At 35.3% G+C, this 23,930-nt stretch overlaps 1 protein-coding gene across 1 annotated transcript in view; it reads right to left on the bottom strand.

Moving 5' to 3' along the window:
* Positions 1–23,930, bottom strand: part of LOC145296936 (choline transporter-like protein 1) — a 183,478-nt gene that overhangs the window by 29,136 nt on the left and 130,412 nt on the right. The window contains 6 exon segments of the mRNA XM_080143140.1: positions 4,209–4,395; positions 7,343–7,488; positions 14,428–14,517; positions 18,547–18,713; positions 22,165–22,336; positions 22,339–22,376. Coding sequence (XP_079999266.1) covers positions 4,209–4,395; positions 7,343–7,488; positions 14,428–14,517; positions 18,547–18,713; positions 22,165–22,336; positions 22,339–22,376 — 800 coding nt within the window.

Below are 23,930 nucleotides of genomic sequence, written 5' to 3'. Positions count from 1 at the left end.
TCAATCATAGCTACAAGTGGTTCAATTTAAAAACTTTGAATCTATCTGTCGGATTAGCTCAAACGGTATAGAACACAGCTGGAGCGCTAAATGGTTTTGTTTCAATTCTAGCTGATAGCATCCAAGTCATTTTTTAAACGATGTGCCAATATAATATTCAATAGAGAATTGGCTCTGTAATAAATACAAAATCTGCAAAAGTTAATATATTTAAGTGCATTTTATTTAAAAAAATTTTTTAAATTCAATTTTCACCCCAAACAAGGCACAATGCCACTTTGATGTAGGGGGTTACTATCAGGGACATAAGTTGCAGGGATATTATGTGGGGAGTTGAGCAGCAAGATGTCTGTTCACATTACATTTGAACTTCTGCATGTCAGTACAGTTGGGGAAGCAGAATCCTGGAAGGGAGTTCCAAAGTCTAGCAGTTCTGGGGAAGAAGCTATTGGAATAGAAGGCTTTCTTATACCTAGGGATCTGTTTAGGGGGTGGGATTTAGCTGCTTGTTGGGTTTGTAAGGGGTATTTATGTCAAGAGGGAACAAGTTTTAGTACTTTGTAAGCACCTTCTTGCTAGTGTAGAAATAAAATTTACTGAAGAGAAGGAGGGAGTGGATATGATGCTAATTATTATCAGGCATAATATACTATGTCAATAAATATCTATATAGAAAAGTACAAGAAACCTTCTCTACCACCAATAGCAATGGCCAAGAACACATTACCTGAAAGTACTTCTTTTAAACTCCTCGGCCTAACATTTACAGGGAATATGAACTGGAATAGATACATTGAGAGCATTGCCAAGGCTGCTGCAAGGAAGGTTGGCTCCCTCTACCGTGCTAGAAAACTACTTACGCCTGACAGTATCCTATACCTCTATAAGGCAACCATTCGCCCATGTATGGAGTACTGTTGTCACATCTGGGCTGGTGCATCTTCTGCTTGTCTCTCGCTCCTGGACAGGGTTCAAAAGAGAGTCGCCAACCTGATAGGTCCTGAACTGTCATCTAGGCTTCAGCCTCTGTCCCATCGACGAGATGTTGCATCCCTCTGCCTGTTCTACAAATACTTTAATGTTGAATGCTCTGTACTTGTACCTCCCCGACGTAACTACCCCCGACAAACCCGACAAGCTACTAAGTCTCATCCCTTTACAGTAGAGATCCCTAGGTGCAAGAAAGCCTTTTACTCCAATAGTTTCTTCCCCAGAACTGCGGGTCTTTGGAACTCCCTTCCGGGATTCTGCTTTCCCAACTGCAATGATATGCAGAAGTTCAAGTGTAATGTTAACAAACATCTTTCTACTCATCTCCCTTCATAATGATCCCGCAAATTAAGTCCCTGATAGTAGCCCCCTGCTTCAAAGTGGCACTGTGCCTTGTTTGGGGTGAAAATTGAATAAAAAAAAAATAAAAATAAAAATAAAAAAAAAAAAAAAAGAAAAAAAAAAAGAAAAGAAAAAAAGTGACCTGGTCTGACGGAGAAACGGTTTCTACCAAACTGTCAATTTTTGGTCTACAAACTTGAAATGATAGAGCATTTGAACCTGTGGAACTAATTCGATTTGGTATTTAGCCGGTAAATATTGCCGCTAAGGGAGCAAAATTGAAAAAAAAAAAATTGAAATTTGGCAGGTATAAGTCGACTTAAAGTGCTGTTATGCACATGTGCAGATATACAATTTATATGTTAAAGTCAAATTTTATTGCTTTCTTTTCTATCTGATGATAACTCAAACGGTAATGACTAAAGCTGGAACACTAAATGTTTTGGTTTCGATTCCAGCTGATAGCACCCAAGTCATTTCTTTTTAAACTTTTGAAATAGCTGATACAATAAAATAGTGTATTGGCTATAAAAATTTATATTTTAACGATGTTTAACGTTATTATTTTTAAAGTTTTTGTGCACACATGGATTTAGAATAAGGCTGGAGATCTATGCATTTTGGTTTCAATTCTAGCCGATGGCACCCAAGTCATATTTTTATATTTTTTGTTTGACCTTTGAAATCGCTACAGTACAATATAATAGAATATTGGGTCAATAATAATGAATACAAAATATGACCAGGCCATGCCGGGGAGGGGCCACTACTATATATTGCATACAATATAATCAAAAAAGAATTAGCTCTATAATTCCTGAGTTTAACTACATCTGAAAAAGGTCAGGGGTTACATCGACTGAAACTTTGAAAATGATACTCAAGATGAGAACAGTAGTTCGATGAATCCAAATAATACATAGGTTTTTGTTATATATATAAGTAATGTAAATATTTTATATCAGATCCTAGCTTGATAAAGGAAACTCTTTTTGAGGTCACAACGGGTCGAAATAGTGTTTTATACATTGAGATTGCTAGGCGTATGACTTGCAAAATGTCAACGCTAAGAATTGACCCCTTCTTGCAAAAAAAAACAGCCTAGTTGACCAGCACAGAATTAATCTTTTTGGCCAATTTTTAGATATTTTTCGTCCGAGACATTGATCTTTCTAACAATATCAATTTTATCACGGTCCGATGCATCTGTCAAAAGTTTTTGGCAGACATACAAACATTTCCATGATTGTCGATATAACTTGGTATCCAGCATAATTTCATTTTACACTGCATTCTTGTTATGAATAGTGATGATCTTGTTTAAATTTTTGTGGCCCCCTGGCGCAGTGGTTAGAGTACTTGGAAAAATCAACAGTAAAAGTAACATACGGTTGAAGGTTCAATCCTCAGTGTGGGCAACTGAAAAATACAATTGCAAATTACTTAGAACCTCCATCTAGTCATGGCTGATGGAATGAGACCATGCTACCCCTGTGAAGTAAATAAAGGGTTCCGTTTGAAATTCCATTCAAATTCCCGAGTTTAACAAACTACATCTGAAGAAAATCGGGGGTTACATCAACCGAAACTTTGTGAAAATGACACTCAAGATGAGAACAGTAGTTCGATGAATCCAAATAATACGTAAGTTTTTGTTGTTATTCATGCTTTCGACACTGATAGAGAGTTGGATAAGATAATGAATTTATCAGTCCTATTATTTTTAGAGTCAAGTATATGACTGCAATTTCTGTACTAAAAATTGCCAAATAATCTGCATTTAAGATAGTAGCACATTAGACTTATATCCATCTGTGTAGCATTTACCAGTCCTATTATTTTTAGAGCCAACTTCTGTACTAAATATTGGTGCTGTCAACTAATTTGCATTTTTGTCTTACAATAGCAGCACATCAGACTTCCATCCATTTGTGCAGCTGCGCAGATAGTTAGATTAATGGATTTTCATTTTTTCAAATTTATTTGTTCGTCCGTTCGTAGATTTTGCAATAACCACACCTTGGATTTTTAAAAAAATTTTGCACAAACATTAGTCATGGTGAAAGTAAATTTTTCACTCATGGACGGGGGACCTTGCATCGGTTGGATTTGTTCTTTGAAGTCATTTCAACTCAAAGATACAAGACGGTTGTTTTAATTCCCTTCCCATAGTGGAATTTAGTGGACATGACAACTTCGTCACATAGTAAAGTGCCTGTCCTTAAATGGAAAGAACCTTCATTGGCTTCAATATATGAACTTTTTAGTGAAGACATGCAAAAAGCCCCCAATGCGAGTCTTATGCTCTGGTGATGAATATATTTCCAATTGTTTCAGGTACAAAGGTCTTGCTACACCATACATGAAAAGTTCCATAATCAAGTTTTGATCCTACAATTGTTCAATTCAGTTTGATTATGGATTTCTTATTTCTCCAATCAGTGTAAGCTATCACTTGGAGTAGATTAATTGTCTTGCTGTATTTTTGTCAGTGATACGTTATATGAGCGATAAAAAACATCTTTTATCAAAGATAATTTGAAGGAAATTATATTCATCTGCCATTTGTATTTTTTTTTGTCATTCAGTTTAAGAGAGATCATTATGCATTTTTGTGTCAATTGCAAAAATCAACAAAATTTGTTATCTTAAATCTTAAACCGTTTTCTTTCATTGGTTGATCTTATTTAAAGCTTGTTGTAATTTACATCTCAGAAAGACTGATAATCCTTCAAATCATTGTCCTATACCATTAACTAGCTACCTCTGTAAAGTAATGAAAACGTGGTACTTGGAATCAAACAATCTGATTTATAAATTATAAATTTAGTTTTGCTCCTAGAGAAAAAAAAAAAAAAAAAAAAAATGGTGCTTGCCTGCAGTTGACAGATAAGAAAGTGCTACGACCCAATAAACCAAGAATGATCCAAGGGCAAGAATGGTCCAAAACGGTTGGATAAGAAGCAACGGGAGGTCCACAAGACACTTCCCAGCTTCCTTAAAGAGAGATACAGCCAGAGAAATGCGCTTTCTCATCACAAAAATTACTAACAGAAGAATCACCTGAAAAATAAGTAAATAAATGAAAGAATTAATTAAAAAAATTTACAAATTTTTTTAATTTAAAAAATCAAAAATAAAACAAATACAAGTTAAAATTTAAAAAAAATTTTAATTAAAAATTTTTTTAAAAGAATATAAATTAAATTTTTTCAAAATAAACATAAAATAAAAACAAATAAATATAAAAAATTCAAAAATTTAAATGATAAATAAAAATAAAGACAAATAAAAATTTAAATGGGAAATTTGAAAACTTGGCAGTGTCAGAAATAATGATAAAATCATTTTATTTACTTTTGTTGTTGTAAGTCCAATATATTTCGCTATAATAGGTATGGGCAAAATGAATGCCGATGCTCAAAATGTATAAACATTTGGACCCCCTCCCTTTACTTAAAAAAAAAAAAAAAAAAAAATCAGGAAATTAACCAATTGTAATGAAATGTTCAGTATTTATCAAATAATGATCGCGGAATATAATGAACCCATTATTTTTATTTAAATCTTAGTGGAAATGTATTATTTTGTTTAAACAAAAAAATACCTTTACTAAAATTATGATTTTCAGTAGTAAATAAAGAACGCAAAAATTTATTTGTGTTTTTTATATAAAAGCATCGTAATTTGTAACAATGAAAATAAAATTTTTATAGGAACATTAAGAAAAAAGTCCCTAAATCCGTATTAATGAATTCTATATAACTCGAAGAAAAATGAATTTCTCAAACTACCGATATTACCATTGAATTAAGCATTGCTTATTTAATATTTTCACACAAAAAATTATAATTGCAAAAATATTTCTACTTTTTTTTTTAAATTACGGGTTTCGCATAATCTTTATATGCAAGATTTTAATAATTTCCTTGCTTAACTAAATGTGAAACTTTCGGCGTAACATTTTTTATATAATATTGAACAATAATTTAAAAAAAAAAATTAATTCAAAAACAGGAACATAGAAAAATAATTAAATTAAAAAATGCAAAAATTAATACAAACGTTCAGAAAAGGAATCTATGGATGTGTGACTGGGAGAAGACGAAAAAAAAAAAAAAAAAAAAAAAAAAAAAAGAAAAAGAACTTCCTCGCTTTTAATTACATGACATCATTTTCAGTCTTTCGATTGCCTGAAATTTTGGGCTTTCGTAATGTTCGTGTTAAAAAGATTTTAGTTTGTTGCATTTTGCGAACGCCAGAATCACTCGGGTTTTTGAGCTAATTTATGTTTTGTACAAACAAGGTGTGTTTTTTTTTATTTATTTATTTATTTTTTTTTTTTTAATTCAATATCTTAGGACTTTACTAATTATCTTTGAAATAGACCCAGAAAACAAATTTATCTTTTAAAGGATTTTTACAATGAATTTATTTAACTTCAAAATTTAGCTGAATTGGGTAGCTCGCTGTGAAAACATTTTCATAACTTGATTTTTTTTCACATGCAAAAATATTTTTTTCATTTTAGAAATTAAGTTTAGTTCTTAATCTTTCAAATATAATCAAAAAGAAGTCGGAAACCTATAAATCGGCTTTCAAAACTAGGTCCCATTTTTGTCCGCCCATTTTTGCCTGTACCTAGCTATAAATAGCTTCATCAGGGTAGGAAGTCCGGTACGTATCGTAAAGAAGGAACTTTTAAACTGTGGAATCAATTCTATTTCAGTTAATTTAAAGAGGAAATATTATTTTGATTGTCAAACATATTCAAACAAACCCCTGAAACGAGGTACCACTATATATAAACACATAAACATACTTAAATTTACAGAGAGGATTATGTAGTGATTAACATTAAGACTCCTTCCTTGAAAGTATTTATTTCTCTCTCAACGCGAGAGATGTGACACAAGGATTAGAAAGAGGGGTTGAAAAGTTAGTACCCCAGAGGAGGAGCACAGAAAAATGCTTGAGCAACCTATCAGCATTCCCCAGAGGAGGCGCCTCAGGCAATTAACAATAAACTAACCCGTTCTAAAAGAGAGAAGGCAAAGCCTGGGAGAGTGGACTTTCTAAAACTGCAGAAGACCAGCATCATACCGTGATCAACAGGGAAAAAGCCTCTGCAAGACTGGTTTTGACTAAAGGTCTCCAAAGTTTTCGAGTGGGGGGAGGCATATTGCTGACTTTTTAGAGCTATGCAGGCCAAAAAATTTTTGAAAATAAAATGACCTGGATGTATTATATACTGTTTTGCTCATTAACTTAGCTTTTTAGTGAAACTGGTTTTTGAAAACTTCATTCTTTTAATCATTTTCGAAAACAAAAAAAAAACACGATTTTCACGCATTTCCATTTAAAAAAATTTTTTCTGAAAATTTTTTAGTTTTTCTTTAAGAGCTCCATGAGCCGGATTAAAGATTTTGGCTGATGGGCCACAATTTGGAAACCTCTGGTCTAGACTTGATTTTAGGCTGAGGGAGAAATCCCTGACAAAACATGGAGACTCCTTGAATACATGACACTTGTGTCCAAGTTTACCTTTATGTGGAGGCAAGCAAATAAGGTTTCAAACTGTTGATGAATTGGAACGAGCAATTGAAGCCAAAGTCCATTAGCAGGTAAGACTGATGACGATGGCCAAAATGTTGACCACCATTGAACTTATAACTCAAGCAAGTACTTGTGTTTAAAAGGGTCTTTGATTTGCTCCATATTGCCACTGAAATATAAGGGAGTAACTGTGATAGAGACCAGATTTGGGGGGATGGAGGGGGGAAAGTGAAGCAATTTTAAGTGAGGAGTTGGTCAGCAAGAGATTATTTCACCTTAAATTCAAATTTCTGCATGTTGGTATGGTTGGAGAACTAGGGAGTAGGGAAGGAATAACAAAGGCAAGCAATACAAAGAAAGTTATTAGAATAAAAAATCTGCGCATTTAGAGACTTTTACAGTGAAGGGGTGGGATTTTGCTGCTAGTGAGGTTATGCATCAAAATGAAACTTACAGTAAGGATGGTTGCAATGATGGAGTACGCAAGGAAAGCATTTTCTCCGTTGATTTCGACATCAAGGAAAGGGATCTGAAAAGCTTCATCGCTGTCCAACTTAGTCTTGAAGCCTGCATAAGTCCACCAAAGGAAAGCTGTTCCAACTGGAATAAAATAAAATTAATCGTTATTATTGGTTATAGGCAGCTGGGAAGCAACCCCATGATATTGTGTTCCGACAAATAGTTCTAACAAAAAAAATTTTTTTTTATTTTATTTATTTATTTTTTTTTTTTTACATAGGCATAACCACTTATCAAGGCCCAGAGACCACTGGAGGATAAGGGTTAAGAGTGTAGAGTAGTCAATTGGACAATATAGTAATCGTTAGTAATGGAAATTCGTTAACTCAAGTAGAACGGCTCATCAGGAACTTGTTTACGTTGGACTTGAAGACAACCATATTGTAGTCAGCTAGAAAGCAGGAAAACGTTCATTATTCATGGAATTTCCGTTTAGTTTTAGGCAATGGTATAGAGTAAGAATAAATCATTATTAATGGTTTATCATCAACACTTATGTTTGTTTGCAACAGATGTCTTTTTTTTCTTTGTTTTACTAGGGTGTCACTGTTTATCAACACCCAAGGACTACTCGAGGATAAGAGTCCATGAGTTTCGGGTAGACTGTAATACAAAACCACGAGGATTGGTAATGGGTAGGGTTTGAATATTGAAGATGGCTCATCAAGAACTTATATCAGATTAGAAAAACAACCATGTTATAGTCAGCTGGGAAGCAGTTCTATGGTATCGTGTTCCACACAGTTACTCCATGCGTCATACTGTTATATATTGGGACCCTACACCAGTAAGTCGAGATTATGTTAACTAGTATGAATTTTGGTGAGGGTCACATTAAGTACATGTTAGGATAAGCTGGCGTAATGTTAACCAACACATTTTAGCCTCAGTCGCAAAGTAGACAACTTTTTTTTTTTTTTGCTGTACAACATTGCCTCATTGTTACGACCATGACGTCACCCACCTCAAACATGATCGTCTTCTCGAACGTGTTCTCTCCTTTTTATAGTCTTTTTCCTTATTGTAACGTCATTTCGCTCACAGCTCATGCAGTTAGCGTGATTGGAGGAGAGAATTCAAAAGTTAGATGAAAGTTGGATAAAACATACTAGAAACGCAGGTGTCAAATGACTAGGTAGAAATGTGTTCAGGGGAGACAGAAGAGTTTCTAGACGGTTTGAGTCAGGGAAGATGGATAGACAAGATGCGCCCAATAATGTAGAAATCTAACGTGAATATTACCTCGAGGCTGTTTGTTCATTGACCATTTTAAGTAAGAAAATTAAGGCATCAGTTGTGGCCCTCTTTCAAAGGTTAACTCCCAAACACTAGAAGCGTAGGTGTCCAATGATATTAGACATAAAAATGATATCACATGTTCAGGGGAGGGAGGTAGATCAGAGTGTCTGGATGGCAAGACATGCCCAACAATATAGAAATCAAAATGAATATTATCTTGAGGGTCTGTCAGTTCATCGACCATTTTAAGACTAAGTAAAAAATAAATTAAGTAATTTACATGATCTCTTCCCCAAAGAGAAAATTCTAAATAAAACCTTTGAAACTCCAACAAGTTTCCATAGTTTTCTATGCCTGAATAGATTCATCTTGAGTTAAACAGAAGACCACAGCTACAAGCAGATCATGGCCAACACATGGAAGAGCAATAAAAAGAATGAAGATCAGCGACCGTGCATGTATGTAAAAAAGACATTTATTAATTGGTTTGTTTCTTCATCACTCACTGGCAAAAACCCCAACAAGTGCACAAGTACGAGTTTGTTGGGAACGACGTGTGCAAACGGTTTGTTTAAAGTTAAAAAGTTAAACAGAAAATTTAATGAAATCCGCCATGAAGCTGAATAATCCTCAAAATGTCTCCATAATTTGAGGGTGTTTTTTTTTTTTTTTTTTTTTTTTTTTTTTTTTACATAGGCATCACTACTTATCAAGGCCAAGAGGTCACTCGAGGATAAGGGTTAAAGAGTGTACAGTAGAAATCGGAAAATATAGTAATTGTTAGTAATGGAAATTCAGTAAATGGAACAGCTCATCAAAAACTTGTTTATGTTAGACTTGAAGAGAACTATATTGTAGTCATATCCAATAATAACAAGAAAACCATCATAGCACGTAGGCAATTCATACCGTCGCCATTACTGCAACTGGAGGTTTTTAATGAATAAAATTATCAAATAATATATTCCTTAGTTTAAGGGTGAATCCTATACATAGAAATATAAACACACACACATAACTTTATATTGAGATAAAATTTGTGGAAATTGAAGTCAAAAGAATTCAAAATACTTTATGATGCCTTTCTTGCTTTCTACTTTACCATCATCTTCTGCCTCTCCATCTCCTATGCCCCCCTCTCCCCTCTCTCTCTCTTCTGTTTCTATTTCTTGTTTCATAGTATTTTGAAATTGACTAAAACTTGAGGCTTAAGCTTAGGTGTTCGTAAAAATTAAATTCACGGATTTCTGGTTAATTTTGTGTCCAATGATTATTGGTCGAATTGAATGCAAACCTGTAATATTTGAATTTGCAAATGAAAGATTGTGCCTATATAAGGATTTTAAAATACTACAAAAAACTGAAATTTGGGGAATATATAATTAAACTTAATCTACACAAATAAAGCAGTAGATGCAGGTGTGTGTTTGTGTGAAAATATTTAACCGATAAATTCTCAAATTACTGGTCACATAGCACTGGAAATTAACAGGAAATAGTAATCATACACCAAAGATGGTTTATAACGAGTAAAATCTTTGGATGGATGGATGAATAATACGTACAAAAATATGTTGGCAAGTTGAAATACAAAATGTTCATTTCAACTTGCTGGCATATCAGTTTTGCTCATGCGCAAATTCATTCATAGCTTGAAATGGTTTATTTTAAAATCTTATATCTGCCAATAGCTCAAACAGTAAGAAATGTGTCTGGAGTGCTAAATGTTTTAGTTTCAATTCTAATTGATGGCACTCAAGTCATTTTTTTTTAATACTTGAAATCAGTACTATATATTAGGTACAATATAATATTCAATGGACAAAAATCAGAGGCCTGCAGTATTAATGCTGGAGTCCCTCAAGGGTCCATCCTGGGCCCAACTCTCTTCCTGATCTACATCAATGATCTCCCTAAACACATACTTAAATCATTCGTTGACATCTATGCTGATGGCACGACCATCTACAGTAACACAAAGGCTGTAAATGACAAAGCTCTCTGATTCTCTCTCCTCCGATCTTGAACGAGTGGTTCAGTGGGGGAAGACCTTTAATGCATCTAAAACTAAACTCCTATCTTTACATCACCGCTCTGATCCCCATCTGGCATCAATTGAAATGGATGGCTCTCGTCTAGGAGAAGCCTCATGTTTTGACAAGCTTCTGGGCTTGACCTTCACTCCTGATCTGAAATGGAACACGTACATCAAGTCTGTTGCCAAGGTCGCTGGAAAGATGGTGGGATCCTTCTACCGCTCCAGAAGATATCTCACTACTGATGCAATTCTGTATATAAAAGCCAAGTAGTCCAAGGATGGAATACTGCTGCCATATCTGGGCAGGAGCTGCTAAGAATAGCATATCCTGCCTTGACAGAGTACAAAATACACTGTGGCTTAGTGGGGGATGCTCTTTTCTCTTTCCTGCAACCTCTCTCCCACAGAAGAGACGTTGCAAGCCTATCTTTGTTTTATCGTTATTTCCATGGCAGGTGCTCGTCTGAACTCCAATCTCTGGTCCCCCCTCGCCAATCTTTTAATCAAAACACCAGTCTAGCTGAATCCACTGTCAAAAACTTTCCCCACTCTTTATCTATGCCTAAATCAAAACAGATTCCATGAACAAAGCTTCTTTCTTAGAAGTGCACGCTTGTGGAACTCTGTTCCGTTTGCCTGTTTCCCACCCGACTACAACTTGGATGTCTTTAAGTGCAACGTAAACAAATTCCTGATGAACCGCCCCCTTAAGTAGACACTTTAGATATCCACACTAACGTACTGTACTTATCCCTGAGTGGCTTCTGGGCCTTGATAAGTGGTGACCATCTTGTAAAAGAAAAAAATGGCGCAATCATGTTGACACATTGGTTCTCACCAGGTCACTGAAGTTAAGCAATGATGAGCCTGGCCAGTACCAGATGGGTGACCATTTGGGAAGGCCAGGTGCTATATATACGGTGCAGAGACAGAAATTCCAAGAAAGGTGTACAAAAATATGTTGGCAAGTTGAAATACAAAATGTTCATTTCAACTTTCTGACATTAGTTTTGCTCATGCGCTAATTCATTCATAGCTTGAAATGGCTTATTTTTAAATCTTATCTGTCAATAGCTCAAACAGTATGGTTTCCGTTCTGCTAGATCTACAGCAGATGTCCTTACAGTTATATCGCATAGGATTAGCAAATCTCTCGACGGTGGCAATCTTTCTAGGGCAATTGCTCTTGACATATCTAAAGCCTTTGATAGGGTATGGCATAAAGGTTTACTTCATAAGATCGCTAGCTATGGTATAGCTGGAAAAGTCTTCTCAATTATTAAATCATTTCTTTCTGATAGATTCATAAGAGTAGTAGTTGAGGGGCAAAAATCAGAAGCTCACAATATTAATGCCGGTGTCCCTCAGGGATCCATCCTGGGCCCAACTCTTTTCCTGATCTACATTAATGATCTTCCAAATCATATCCTTACATCATTTGTAGACATTTATGCTGACGACACTACCATTTATGGTACCACATCTAAGACAGTAAACGAGCAAGTTCTCTCCAATTCTCTCTCCTCTGATCTTGAGCACGTAGTACAATGGGGAAAGGAGTGGCTGGTTACTTTTAATGCATCTAAAACCAAGCTTCTCTCTTTACATCATCAACATTCTAATCCACATTTGTCATCAATTGAAATGAATGGCTCTCGTCTTCAGGAGGCCTCAAGTTTTGACAAGCTTCTGGGCTTGACCATTACTCCTGATCTTAAATGGAACACGTATATCAAATCTGTTGCCAAGGCCGCTGGAAAAATGGTGGGATCTTTCTATCGATCCAGTAGATATCTCACTGCTGATGCTATTCTCTATCTATATAAGAGCCAGGTACGTCCAAGGATGGAATACTGTTGCCACATCTGGGCAGGAGCTGCTAGAAAGAACTTGTCCTGCCTTGATAGAGTTCAAAATAGACTTCGTAGCCTCGTAGGAGATGTCCTTTTCTCCTCCTTGCAACCTCTATCTCACAGAAGAGATGTTGCGAGTTTGTCTCTGATGTATCGTTATTTTCATGGAAAGTGTTCAACTGAGCTTCAATCTATGGTCCCCCCTCGCCAAACTTTCACAAGAAACACTCGTCTAGCTGTAAACACTATCAATAATTTCCCCCACTCTTTATCTGTGGCTAAACCTAAACGTAGATTCCATGAACAAAGCTTCTTTCTTAGAACTGCACGCCTGTGGAATTGTCTTCCGTTTTCCTGCTTTCCGGCTGACTACAATATGGTTTTGTTCAAGTCTAAAGTAAATAAGTTCTTGATGAGCCGTTCCATATAAGTTATTAAATTTACCAAATTTTCATTACTAATGATTACTAAATTGACCAACTTCTACTGTACACTCTTTAACCCTTATCCTTGAGTGGCCTCTGGGCCTTGATAATGTGGTGATGCCTTTGTAAAAAAAAAAAAAAAAAAAAAAAAAAAAAAATATGTCTCGAGTGCTAAATGTTTTGGTTTCAATTCTAATTGATGGCACTCAAGTAATTTTTTTTTTTTTTTTTTTACACTTGAAATCAGTACTATATATTAGGTACAATATAATATTCAATATATGGTGCAATCATGTTGACACATTGGTTCTCACCAGATCACTGAAGTTAAGCAATGAGTCTGGCCAGTACCAGATGGGTGACCATTTGGGAAGTCTAGGTGCTGTATGTACGGTGCAGAGACAGAAATTCCAAGGTTGGGATCTGGGGGTACATTTAATTCACTGGGAGAGATGCAGCCTAAGTCTCCATTAAGACATCTAGGAGAAAGAAAACTGATGTAAAACTTATTTGCTGTATCTTGTGGCAGCCATTGCACCAATGAAGGATGAATACCAAAATGTGGCTGGTTCTGCACAAAGCCTTCACCACTATAAACAAATCATCTGAGTGGATTTCCAAACACCTTAGTTGTGACGGAAGTTCATGTTGAAATTGATGAGAGGGTCCATCATAATATTCAATAGAGAATTGTCTTAATAATAATAATAATAATAATAAATACAAAATCTGCATGAATTAAAATATATTTAAACGTATTTTATGACCGGGCAAGGTTCCCTTCACCCTCGTGAGTATAACATGCATCACCAATCTTTACATCTCACAACTGTTTCTCAAAATTCATAATGATCGGTTAATTAGTTTAGGAGTTAATCATGTACATAGAACTATATAAACATATACACACACACACCTGAGTTGATATAGTTATACAGTTTAACCTGGATAGAAGAGAGATTTAGGGGGGGGTCGTTTTGAATGACAGTGTGATGTCAAAGCTGTCAAGCAGAGGTGAGTTAGAGAGTCAAGAGATTTTTGACAAAGATGATGATGCTGAAAGTGTAAGTGCTGAAGTTTCTGAAAGTGACAAACTCTGACAGCCTACTTTGAAGCAAAGTGTTCATGATGTTAAAGAGATTTCTGTACAATGAAAAAATGACTGACATTTTTAAGAAAAAGTAATTTTTGGCCGAATTATTTGTGAAAACTAATTGTATATATTTTTGTCTGTTTTCTTTATGTCTATAACTGTAAAATAAAATAGTGTTCTGTACGTAAAAAGCGTTATATGAAGTGTTCCCATACTTACCTAAACAAAATAGACCAAACCCGGATATCAACTCTTATATCCAGGTTCCAATGTATATATTAAACTAAATCGGATTCTTGATTTTAGTCCTACAAGATAAAGATGTACATAATCTGGGGTCAATGTCAAGTAAAGGCTCGTTCCAATACTTACGGATGCTTCCGACAGAGACGAGGATCAGGATCAGATAGACAATAATACCAGCAAGGAATCGCATGAGAAGCAACATGACAAAAGACATACCTGAAATAAAAAAAATAAAAAATACAAGAATAAGAAAAGAAATCAATATTGTATCAACTGAAATTCTTCATTAATGCTTTGTGTAACAGATTGAAGTCGTACAATAAGAGTAGAGTATGTTAGCTAGTTTAGCTATGCAGTTTGCATGGCTAGGCCAGATGATACAAATTAAATACTTGACAGATAGGAGAATGGCTGTAACAATATTAATCAAAACAAATTAAATATTTGAAACAAATAATGAAAGGCCGCTTCTAAGGTTTCTGCCATTGCTTTAATCCATTGGTGCTCATATTATTTTTCTTTACCAAAAATTTCTTACAGATACAATATCATTTCATACAAAAAACTGGAAAATATTTGATAATTGTTAATTAGGTAAAAAAAAAAAAAAAAAAAAAAAAAAAAAAAGGTAGGAAAACCCAATAAATATTAAACAAATAACTTACCAAAGGCAATAAAAATTACTTTTACCTGTCTGCATATATTTTTTGTGCATTTAAAAGTCTTTGAAAGTGTTTTTCTTTCAATTTTTGATTTTCTTCAAACTGTCAGGAGTCAGAATACAAAATGGCTGACTCCTCTTTAGCGGACATCTCCAAAATCTGATTATTTTTTTTCTTCTGTGTAATTTTCTCTTTTCAATTAGGTAGAAAAGTAAATGTCATTGTGTTTGGAACAGTTGTTATATATTTGTTTTTTGTTTTTTTTTTACCCCCCCCCCCCCAAAAAAAAAACTATCATAAATTTTTATCTTTATAAATATCTTTCAAAAGGAATATTGTATTTGGTCTTTTTCAAAGCATAACATACGAACTGACTAAGAAATGAACAAGCAGAATCTTATAAAGATTTTTTATGATTTTTTTTTCTTAGTTTTTCAATAAATCAAAATGTATTAAGTCATAACCAACAATCAAAGTCATAAAAAATGTTTTTTTTTCAAAAGTTTTTTTAAATCTGAAAGTTAAGTAAGTTTGTAATCGATATTAACTGGAAAAAAAAAAGTGTAAATTGTGGAATTTAGAGGTGGGGGTGTCAATCTTGTAGACATCCACTGAATTGAGCTATCTAGGTAGTCGCCAGTGTGGATGTAACTAAAACATTATCATAGTGAGCATAATAGTGCAAAGATGTCTCAAAGATTGGTCAGTCAGATTTCAAATATTTGCTATGTCTAGCCATACAGAAAAGTCGTGATATATTGAAATATTTGTTCTTAGAATAGAGGATTGTACCCCGAGTCAGACATTTTGTGGAGCGGTAAAAATGATCCATTTTCCAGGAACTTTATTTAAACCATAGCTATGGCTACCTGGCATTACCCGGGATGCAATAAAATAAATTTAGCTTTTAATTTTTTTTATTTGTTTGCATATTTTTAAACTAAAAAAGGTAGACAACTATTATAGCCTTTTTTTTTTTTTTTTTTTGCAAATGAGTCGCCACTTATCAAGGCCGGAAGCCACTCAAGGATAAAGGTTAATGAGTATACAACAATATCATTAAGGTTAATGAGTGTGGGACAATAAGGGGAACGGCTCATCAAGAACTTGTTCATGTTGGACTTTAAGATGACCAAATTGTAATTGGCTTGAAAGGGAAATGAAACAGAGTTCCACAGGCATGCAGTTCTAAAAAAGAAGCTTTGTTCATGGAATCTACGTTTAGGTTTAAGAACAGATAAAGAGTGGGGGAAATTATTGATAGTAGTTTCAACTAGACAAGTGTTTTTCATGAAAATCAGGCTAGGGGTGGGGTGGGGACCATAAATTGGAGCTCAGACAAACACTTGCCATGAAAATAATGGTGTGCAGTTCTAAAAAAGAAGCTTTGTTCATGGAATCTATGTTTAGGTTTAAGAACAGATAAAGAGTGGGGAAAATTATTGATAGTAGTTTCAACTAGACAAGTGTTTTTCATGAAAATCAGGCTAGGGGTGGGGGGGGACCATAAATTGGAGCTCAGACAAACACTTGCCATGAAAATAATGGTGTGCAGTTCTAAAAAAGAAGCTTTGTTCATGGAATCTACGTTTAGGTTTAAGAACAGATAAAGAGTGGAGGGAATTATTAATAGTATTTTCAGCTAGACGAGTGTTTCTTGTGAAAGTTTGGCGAGGGGGACCATAGACTGAAGCTCAGTCGGACACTTTCCATGAAAATAATGATACATCAGAGACAAACTCGCAACATCTCTTCTGTGAGATAGAGGTTGCAGGGAAGAGAAAAGGACATCTCCTACAAGGTTACGAAGTCTATTTGTTCATGGAATCTACGTTTAGGTTTAAGAACAGATAAAGAGTGGGGGAAATTATTGATAGTAGTTTCAACTAGACAAGTGTTTTTCATGAAAATCAGGCTAGGGGTGGGGGGGACCATAAATTGGAGCTCAGACAAACACTTGCCATGAAAATAATGGTGTGCAGTTCTAAAAAAGAAACTTTGTTCATGGAATCTACATTTAAGTTTAGACACGGATAACGAGTGGGGGGAAATTATTGATAGTGTTTTCAGCTAGAGAAATGTTTCTCGTGAAAGTTTGGCGAGATGGAACCGATCACCTGAATTTTTAAATATGGGGCATACTGATGAGATTTTCCAGGGTGTTGGGAAGCAATTCTCCTTAAGACGGTTAAACAGCTTTGTAAGTATGCGAGTTAGTTCTGGTTGGAGCCTTTTCAGCTCTATAATCGGAATGTCGTCAGGGGCAGTTGCTTTACTGGAATCATCACACATATTTGTATGTCGTATAGCATGTTTTCTGATACAGGAAGAAATATGGGGGGAGGGGCTACTCTGATAACATAGGGTAGAATTAGTTGCAAAGTTCTTGGTAAAGAGTTTGGCTTTGTCTGATGCTGAAGAGATTACCTCAGGTTCATCGATGATGGTTGGGATAAAGCACACACTTCTATTAAGGACGGTTTGTTATTTGCCAAGACCGGTAGGAACCAAGCTGCTGCTTAGTTACTTTGGACTTTACGGACTGAGCTTACAACTCTCTCACATTCTTTATTACTCTTTTACAGTGGTTGCTGGCAGTCCTGAAGGCGGCTTTAGTCTCAGTACATCTATTACATTGGAAGCAATGGAAATAGTGATTTCTGTGCGCAATGGCAGAGAACCACAGCTGGCTGTAAGATTTTTGCTAGAATTTTTGGGAGGGTATGAAGCAGTCTATACCTACAATTAACCATTCTGTCAGGTTTGATACCATAGAGATATTCTTTTTAAACATGGAATGCAGAGGTAGATCTGATATAAATGTATGGAAGCTATTCCAGTCAACCATAGAGGATCGATATACTGTACGATGGATAGGTACATCAGAGGACTTATTACATTTTGTTTTTATCTTAACTGAAACAACCGAGTGGTCGGACGATGAACATAGCTCAGGGTAAGTTGTGAGAAATTTAAAATTAGTTATTCCCCTGGCTGATTTTTAATTTAGATGATTATTTAAAAATGTTTCATATTAGCAATCGTAGGGGCTGGATTAAGTAAGTTTTAAAAATAAATTGTATCGAAGTGCGTTATTATATTGCCAATAACATGGTACAACAATAAATAAAAATTGGATAGTCAAAAGCTAAGTTTTATTTGTTAGATTAAATGCCATTTAGGTCTGACTTTGAAAATTCAATCTAGAAGTTTAAGCCATGTTTAGTTTCAGAAGAGTTTCCGATGGTTTGTTGTTCTACAAGTCCTGCGAGTTAATTGGTTTGCAGTAGACAGTTCTCGAGTTGGAATCCACAGAGCAAAAGATTCTTCCCGTATTGAGACGGAAAAAGCATATGCAAAATTGTTACAGAAAGGTTTAATATTTTGGAGCAATTCTGGTTTCTGATTGGTTGGTAGCAGAACGGGAATTAATTAGATTCGTCAGTTCCTAGCAGCATCGTTTATAAATAGAATCTCCCGACTGTGTGGGATCATACCCCATTACAATCCAAAATATTTTAACATCCAAGAAGAAAACTTTATATATTAGATATATAAGAGACAAAACAATTTTAATACTTACATAAGGTGATGAGGCATAAAAATATAATTTCCTTCCAACTACGATACAAATCCCCAAGAACCTTCTCGAATATATCAGTGTCGTTGAGGTACGCAACGATTTTCTTTGCAATGTCTTGAGGAATGTCCTTCAGGTTGGACGGAATGCATCGATTTAGGAGTGATATGCTAAAAATGAAAAGAGAGGAACGGGTTAGGGTTAAGGATCTCAGTTGAAGTATGGGAGAATGTGGACTTATTTGTAGGGATCTCGGCATCAACATGATACGAAAACGACAAAAAAAAAAGAAAAAAAAAAAAAGAAATTTGCCGAGAAATTTGGGTACTTTCACTATAATAGCAAAAAAAAAAAAAAAAAAAAAATATTGAATTTCAAGTAAAACCAATGGTATCTACTTACCCGTCATGTCACAGTAGTGAACATATCCAAAAATTACGAAAACCGTTTCAGTCATACGAGGAGCATGCAATAAGTAATGCCTCTGACCCACTTCCAGTTGTCTGATCTAGCTGAAATTTTGCATGTGCAATGATTTATATCTCTACTGGTTATGTGGCAAATTACAGCTCTGAACTAATTGTGGTTTCTGTTTTACAGGTGTTTGAACTGAGTCAGGTGTGAAATGGAGACTGTTGAATGTCGAGCAGTGATCCGGTTTTTGTATTTGAAAGGACGCACACCACAGGAGACTTTTGATGAAATGAAAGAAACTTATGGTGATAATGCCCCATTATATGACCTTGTAAAACGCTGGCATCGTGAATTCAAACATGGCCGAAGTCTGGAAACAGCTCCCAGACCTGGTCGCCCCCCCCTTTTGCCATTGATGAGGCATCTGTCCGTCAAGTTGAGGCCGCCATTTTGGAAGATCGGTACATTACTATTCGCCAAATGGCCCAAGATGTCAAGATTAGTACAGGGTCTGTGGAAACTATCATTCATGACCATTTGCATATGCATAAGGTGTCTGCCAGATGGATTCCCAGGTTGCTCACACCATTCCAGAAGCGAGAACGCGTTGAGTGCTCGAGGATGAATTTGGAGATGTTCTAAGAAGATGAGTTAAAGTTTTTCAAAAGACTGATTACACAGGATGAAACCTGGGTCCATCACTATGATCCAGAGACCAAACCCCAGTCAATGCAGTGGAAGCACTTGGACTCACCACCTCCAAAGAAGGCAAGGGTGCAGCCCTCCGCTGGCAAGATCATGCTCACAGTCTTCTGGGACCAGGACGGAGTAGTGATGACAGATTTCCTAGCAAAGGATACTACAATTACAGGAGCCTATTATGCTTCACTTTTTAGGAAATTAAGGGAAGCTATCAAAATCAAGAGGCGGGGCAAGATCAGCAAAGATACCCTCCTCCTGCAGGACAACGCTCCGGTCCACAACTCGCATGTCGCCAGATCAGAAGCACGGGCATGTGGTTATAAAATCCTTATCCATCCTCCCTACCCTCCTGACCTTGCACCCTCTGACTTTCAATCTTCCCAGCCATGAAGTTGTTTTTGAAAGGAAAGCGTTTCCCAGATGATGTAGCCTTGATTTCTGAAGTCACATCGTGGTTGGAGGACCAACCTGGGGTGTTATACAAAAACAGTATCCACAGCTGCATCAAACGATGGGAAAAATGTATAACTCTGGGTGGTTCCTATGTAGAGAAAGACTAATAACTGTGCCAAGTTTCGTTGCTTTACTGCTATGGGAAGTGGATCAGGGGCATTATTTATTGCACACCCTTTGTAGTGGGTGCACTGGGTCTATTTCAGTTTGCGACCAGGTTGTCCCGTCATGTATATATGACGGCAAATTTTTCTAATTTTCAACAAACTTCCAGCCAACATAATTTGGAGGCTAATCCATTTAGTATAATTTGTTTTCCAGAGGTTTACTTACGAAAAAAATAAAATTGAGATACATACAAATAATAAACTGATGTATTAAAATATGAATGGTTATAGATAGGAGTTATATATATATATAACTAGTCTGGGTGCCCGGATGTGTTGAGGTGTGTGTAAGGGAGTTGGTTGAGCAACCAAAGCCCCTAAAAAAAAAAAAAAAAAAAAAAAAAAAAAAAAACAATCACTTAAAACAACTCAAAATAGCAAATAGTGCAAAAAATTAGGGGTAATAGGCAGGCTCGAACCCATAACGCACTAGAGGAAAAGGAGGTGAAAAAAAGCAAACGTCTTATTAATGCGCCCACCGTGATTGTGATATCATGGACATTTGAAATTGCGAGTTTTATGCGATGTCGTTCACGTGAGACTTGAATGACTTACAAAAATGTCGACGGAAAAAATTGACTCCCTCCTTACAGATAACAAACCTGTTGACGGTGAAAGAATTTATCTTTTTGGCCAATTTTTCGATATTTGTCGTCTGAGACATCGATCTTTGAAATGATACCAATTTTGTTCTAACGTGTCTGTCGGAAGTTTTTGCAAAATGTACAAACACACATTTTGCCTTACATATATTAGATGGTTTTATATATATATATATATATATATATTCAGGTTTGAGGTGTTCAAAAGTTGGGACTAATGAGGGCAGCAAGGGTGTAAGATAGTGCTCAATAAAAAGAGCAAAATATATTTCTTATTATTTGAGGATAAACAATTATATATGGTCGCTACAAATAGCCATCTGTTTTAGTCAAAGAGACTTCTTCAGGCGACCCAAAACCTCGCAACGCAAAAAAAAAAAAAAAAAAAAAAAATTTTCTGTTTGGCGTCGAGAGGTTCTGGGTCACCCGAGAGTCTCTTTGACTGAAACAGCTGGCTATTTGTAGCGACTATATGTAACTTTACCCTCAAGAAAAAAAAAAAAAAAAAAAAAATTATATATATATATATATATATTAAAAAAAAAAAAAATTATAAAAAAAAAAAAATTATAAAAAAAAAAAAAAAAAAAAACCTGTAGGGGTTCACAAGTGGTGGAAATAAAATTTCAGTTTAGGATAACTTTTTTTCATCTTTTTGTTTTCCAAATTTAAATAATAATTCTGTCTACTTCACAGGAATATCCATTATTTTGCATCATCTGTCTGTCAGAGATCTCTACCTTATTCTTAGAATTTTGGCTGCATGCCCCAATACATTAAGATAAGTCACATCTCTTTTCATTAATTCAACCTTTTTTTTCTAGTCTTACATGACACTTATATAATAAGTGTTGATCACTACCTTAACATGGCTGCCATCCTTCCAATATGCATGCATTACATCAAAGGGAGGTAATTTATCCAAACTCGACAGTATTAATACAACTTTGTATTTGTAAACTAAACAAAAATGAGAAAACTGCCATTATTCATCCCTATAATAGTTAGTGCTTGTTAACGGGTTCACAGATTTGATGTGATACTATGAACATAAAGCAAAGTACATTTGGCACCATATTTTGTGTTTTGCAGAGATCTATGGCTTGCATTAAAGATTTTTACTTGAAAATAAGATTAGAATGCATACAAATAATAAGCCATGATGTATGAAAACATGAATGGTTACTACATGAACGAGCATCCATAGCGTTCACAAGTGATGGAAAAAAAAAAAAAAAAAAAAAGGTTTTAGGATTCTTAATGCAATTCAACAACAAGCTTACCTTTTATATACGACCTTAGGGCAGGGTCCCCGTGTTCCAGTCCCACTGATAGGGTAGTCAACTAGATTCACTTGGTAACTGCAAAGATGTACTCCGGTCTTCTTTGCATACGATTGATATTCAGCTTGGGTCGACATCTTTTTGTCTGGGCATTCTTTAACACAAATCGCCATGATTTTGCAGGATTTTCAATATTCATGAAGAACACATGGCTGAAAAGATATATTTTTCAGTGTTTAGTATGAAAAAGCCACCATCATCGTTTTTACATCTGTTTTCTATGTGTTGGGTGACTTTCAGAAATAAACTTTTAAACTAACCTATCTCTGGTTAAGTCTTTATCCCTCTTTCTCTCAAGTCCATCCTTACCACTTCCTCCTGTGTTTTCTTTAACTTTTTCTTATCAACTGACCTTGTTACCTCAACTGTTCTACATTTTTTTTTGTTTTAGGCCTCACCACTTATCAAGGCATAAAGGCCACTCGAGGATAAAGGATTAATGGATGCAAGGTGGTAGCGTAGTAATCATTAATGGTGTAAATTGGGTAGAATTGTATTATGAGGACGGCTCAACAAAAAACTTGTTTACATTGGATTTGAAGGCTACCATGTTGTATTCAATTGGGAAGCAGATCAGTGGAACAGTGTTCCACGAACAGAGTTCTGGGAAAGAAGCTTTGTTCATGAAATCTGGATTTAGATTTAGTCACAGACAGAGAGGAGGGAAATCGTTTATAGTGGTTGTAGCTAGTCAAGTGTTTTTTTATGAAAGTTTGGCAAGAGAGGAACTATAAATTGGTGATCAGTCGAGCACTTGCCATGAAAATAACGATAAAGTAGAGACAGGCTTGCAACATCTTTTGTGGAAAAAAGGTTGCAGGGAAGAGAAAAGGGCATCACCTACTAAGTTTCGAAGCCGGTTTTTAACTATCAGAGCTGGATAGAATGCACAGCAGCTCCTGCCCAGATATGGCAACAGTACTCCATTTTAGGGTGTACCTAGCTCTTATACAGAGAGGATTGCATCGGCTGGAGTGGTAGAGTTATCCAACCATTTTTTTTCCAGTGACATTGGCAACAGATTTCATGTATGTGTTCCATTTCAGATCAAGAGAAAGGGAGAAAAAAAAAGAAAAAAAAAGGGAGAAAAAAAAAAGAAAAAAAAAAGGGAGAAAAAAAAAGAAAAAAAAAGGGAGAAAAAAAAAGAAAAAAAAAGGGAGAAAAAAAAAGAAAAAAAAAGGGAGAAAAAAAAAGAAAAAAAAAGGGAGAAAAAAAAAGAAAAAAAAAGGAAAAAAAAAAGAAAAAAAAGGGAGAAAAAAAAAGAAAAAAAAAGGAGAAAAAAAAAGAAAAAAAAGGAGAAAAAAAAAGAAAAAAAAAGGAGAAAAAAAAAGAAAAAAAAAGGAAGAAAAAAAAAGAAAAAAAAAAAGGAGAAAAAAAAGAAAAAAAAAGGAGAAAAAAAAAGAAAAAAAAAGGAGAAAAAAAAGAAAAAAAAGAGAAAAAAAAGAAAAAAAGGAGAAAAAAAAGAAAGAGAAAGGGATGGGAAAGAGAAAGGGATGGGAAAGAGAAAGGGATGGGAAAGAGAAAGGGATGGGAAAGAGAAAGGGATGGGAAGAGAAATGGATGGGAAAGAGAAAGGGGATGGGAAAGAGAAAGGGATGGAAAGAGAAAGGGATGGGAAAGAGAAAGGGATGGGGAAAGAGAAAGGGATGGGAAAGAGAAAGGGTGGGAAAGAGAAAGGGATGGAAAGAGAAAGGGATGGGAAAGAG

This window comes from Euprymna scolopes, chromosome 17 (assembly GCF_053919585.1).
Source record: "Euprymna scolopes isolate OS-2025 chromosome 17, ASM5391958v1, whole genome shotgun sequence".
Classification (NCBI taxonomy): domain Eukaryota; kingdom Metazoa; phylum Mollusca; class Cephalopoda; order Sepiida; family Sepiolidae; genus Euprymna; species Euprymna scolopes.
This window is presented reverse-complemented; position numbering and strand designations above follow the sequence as displayed.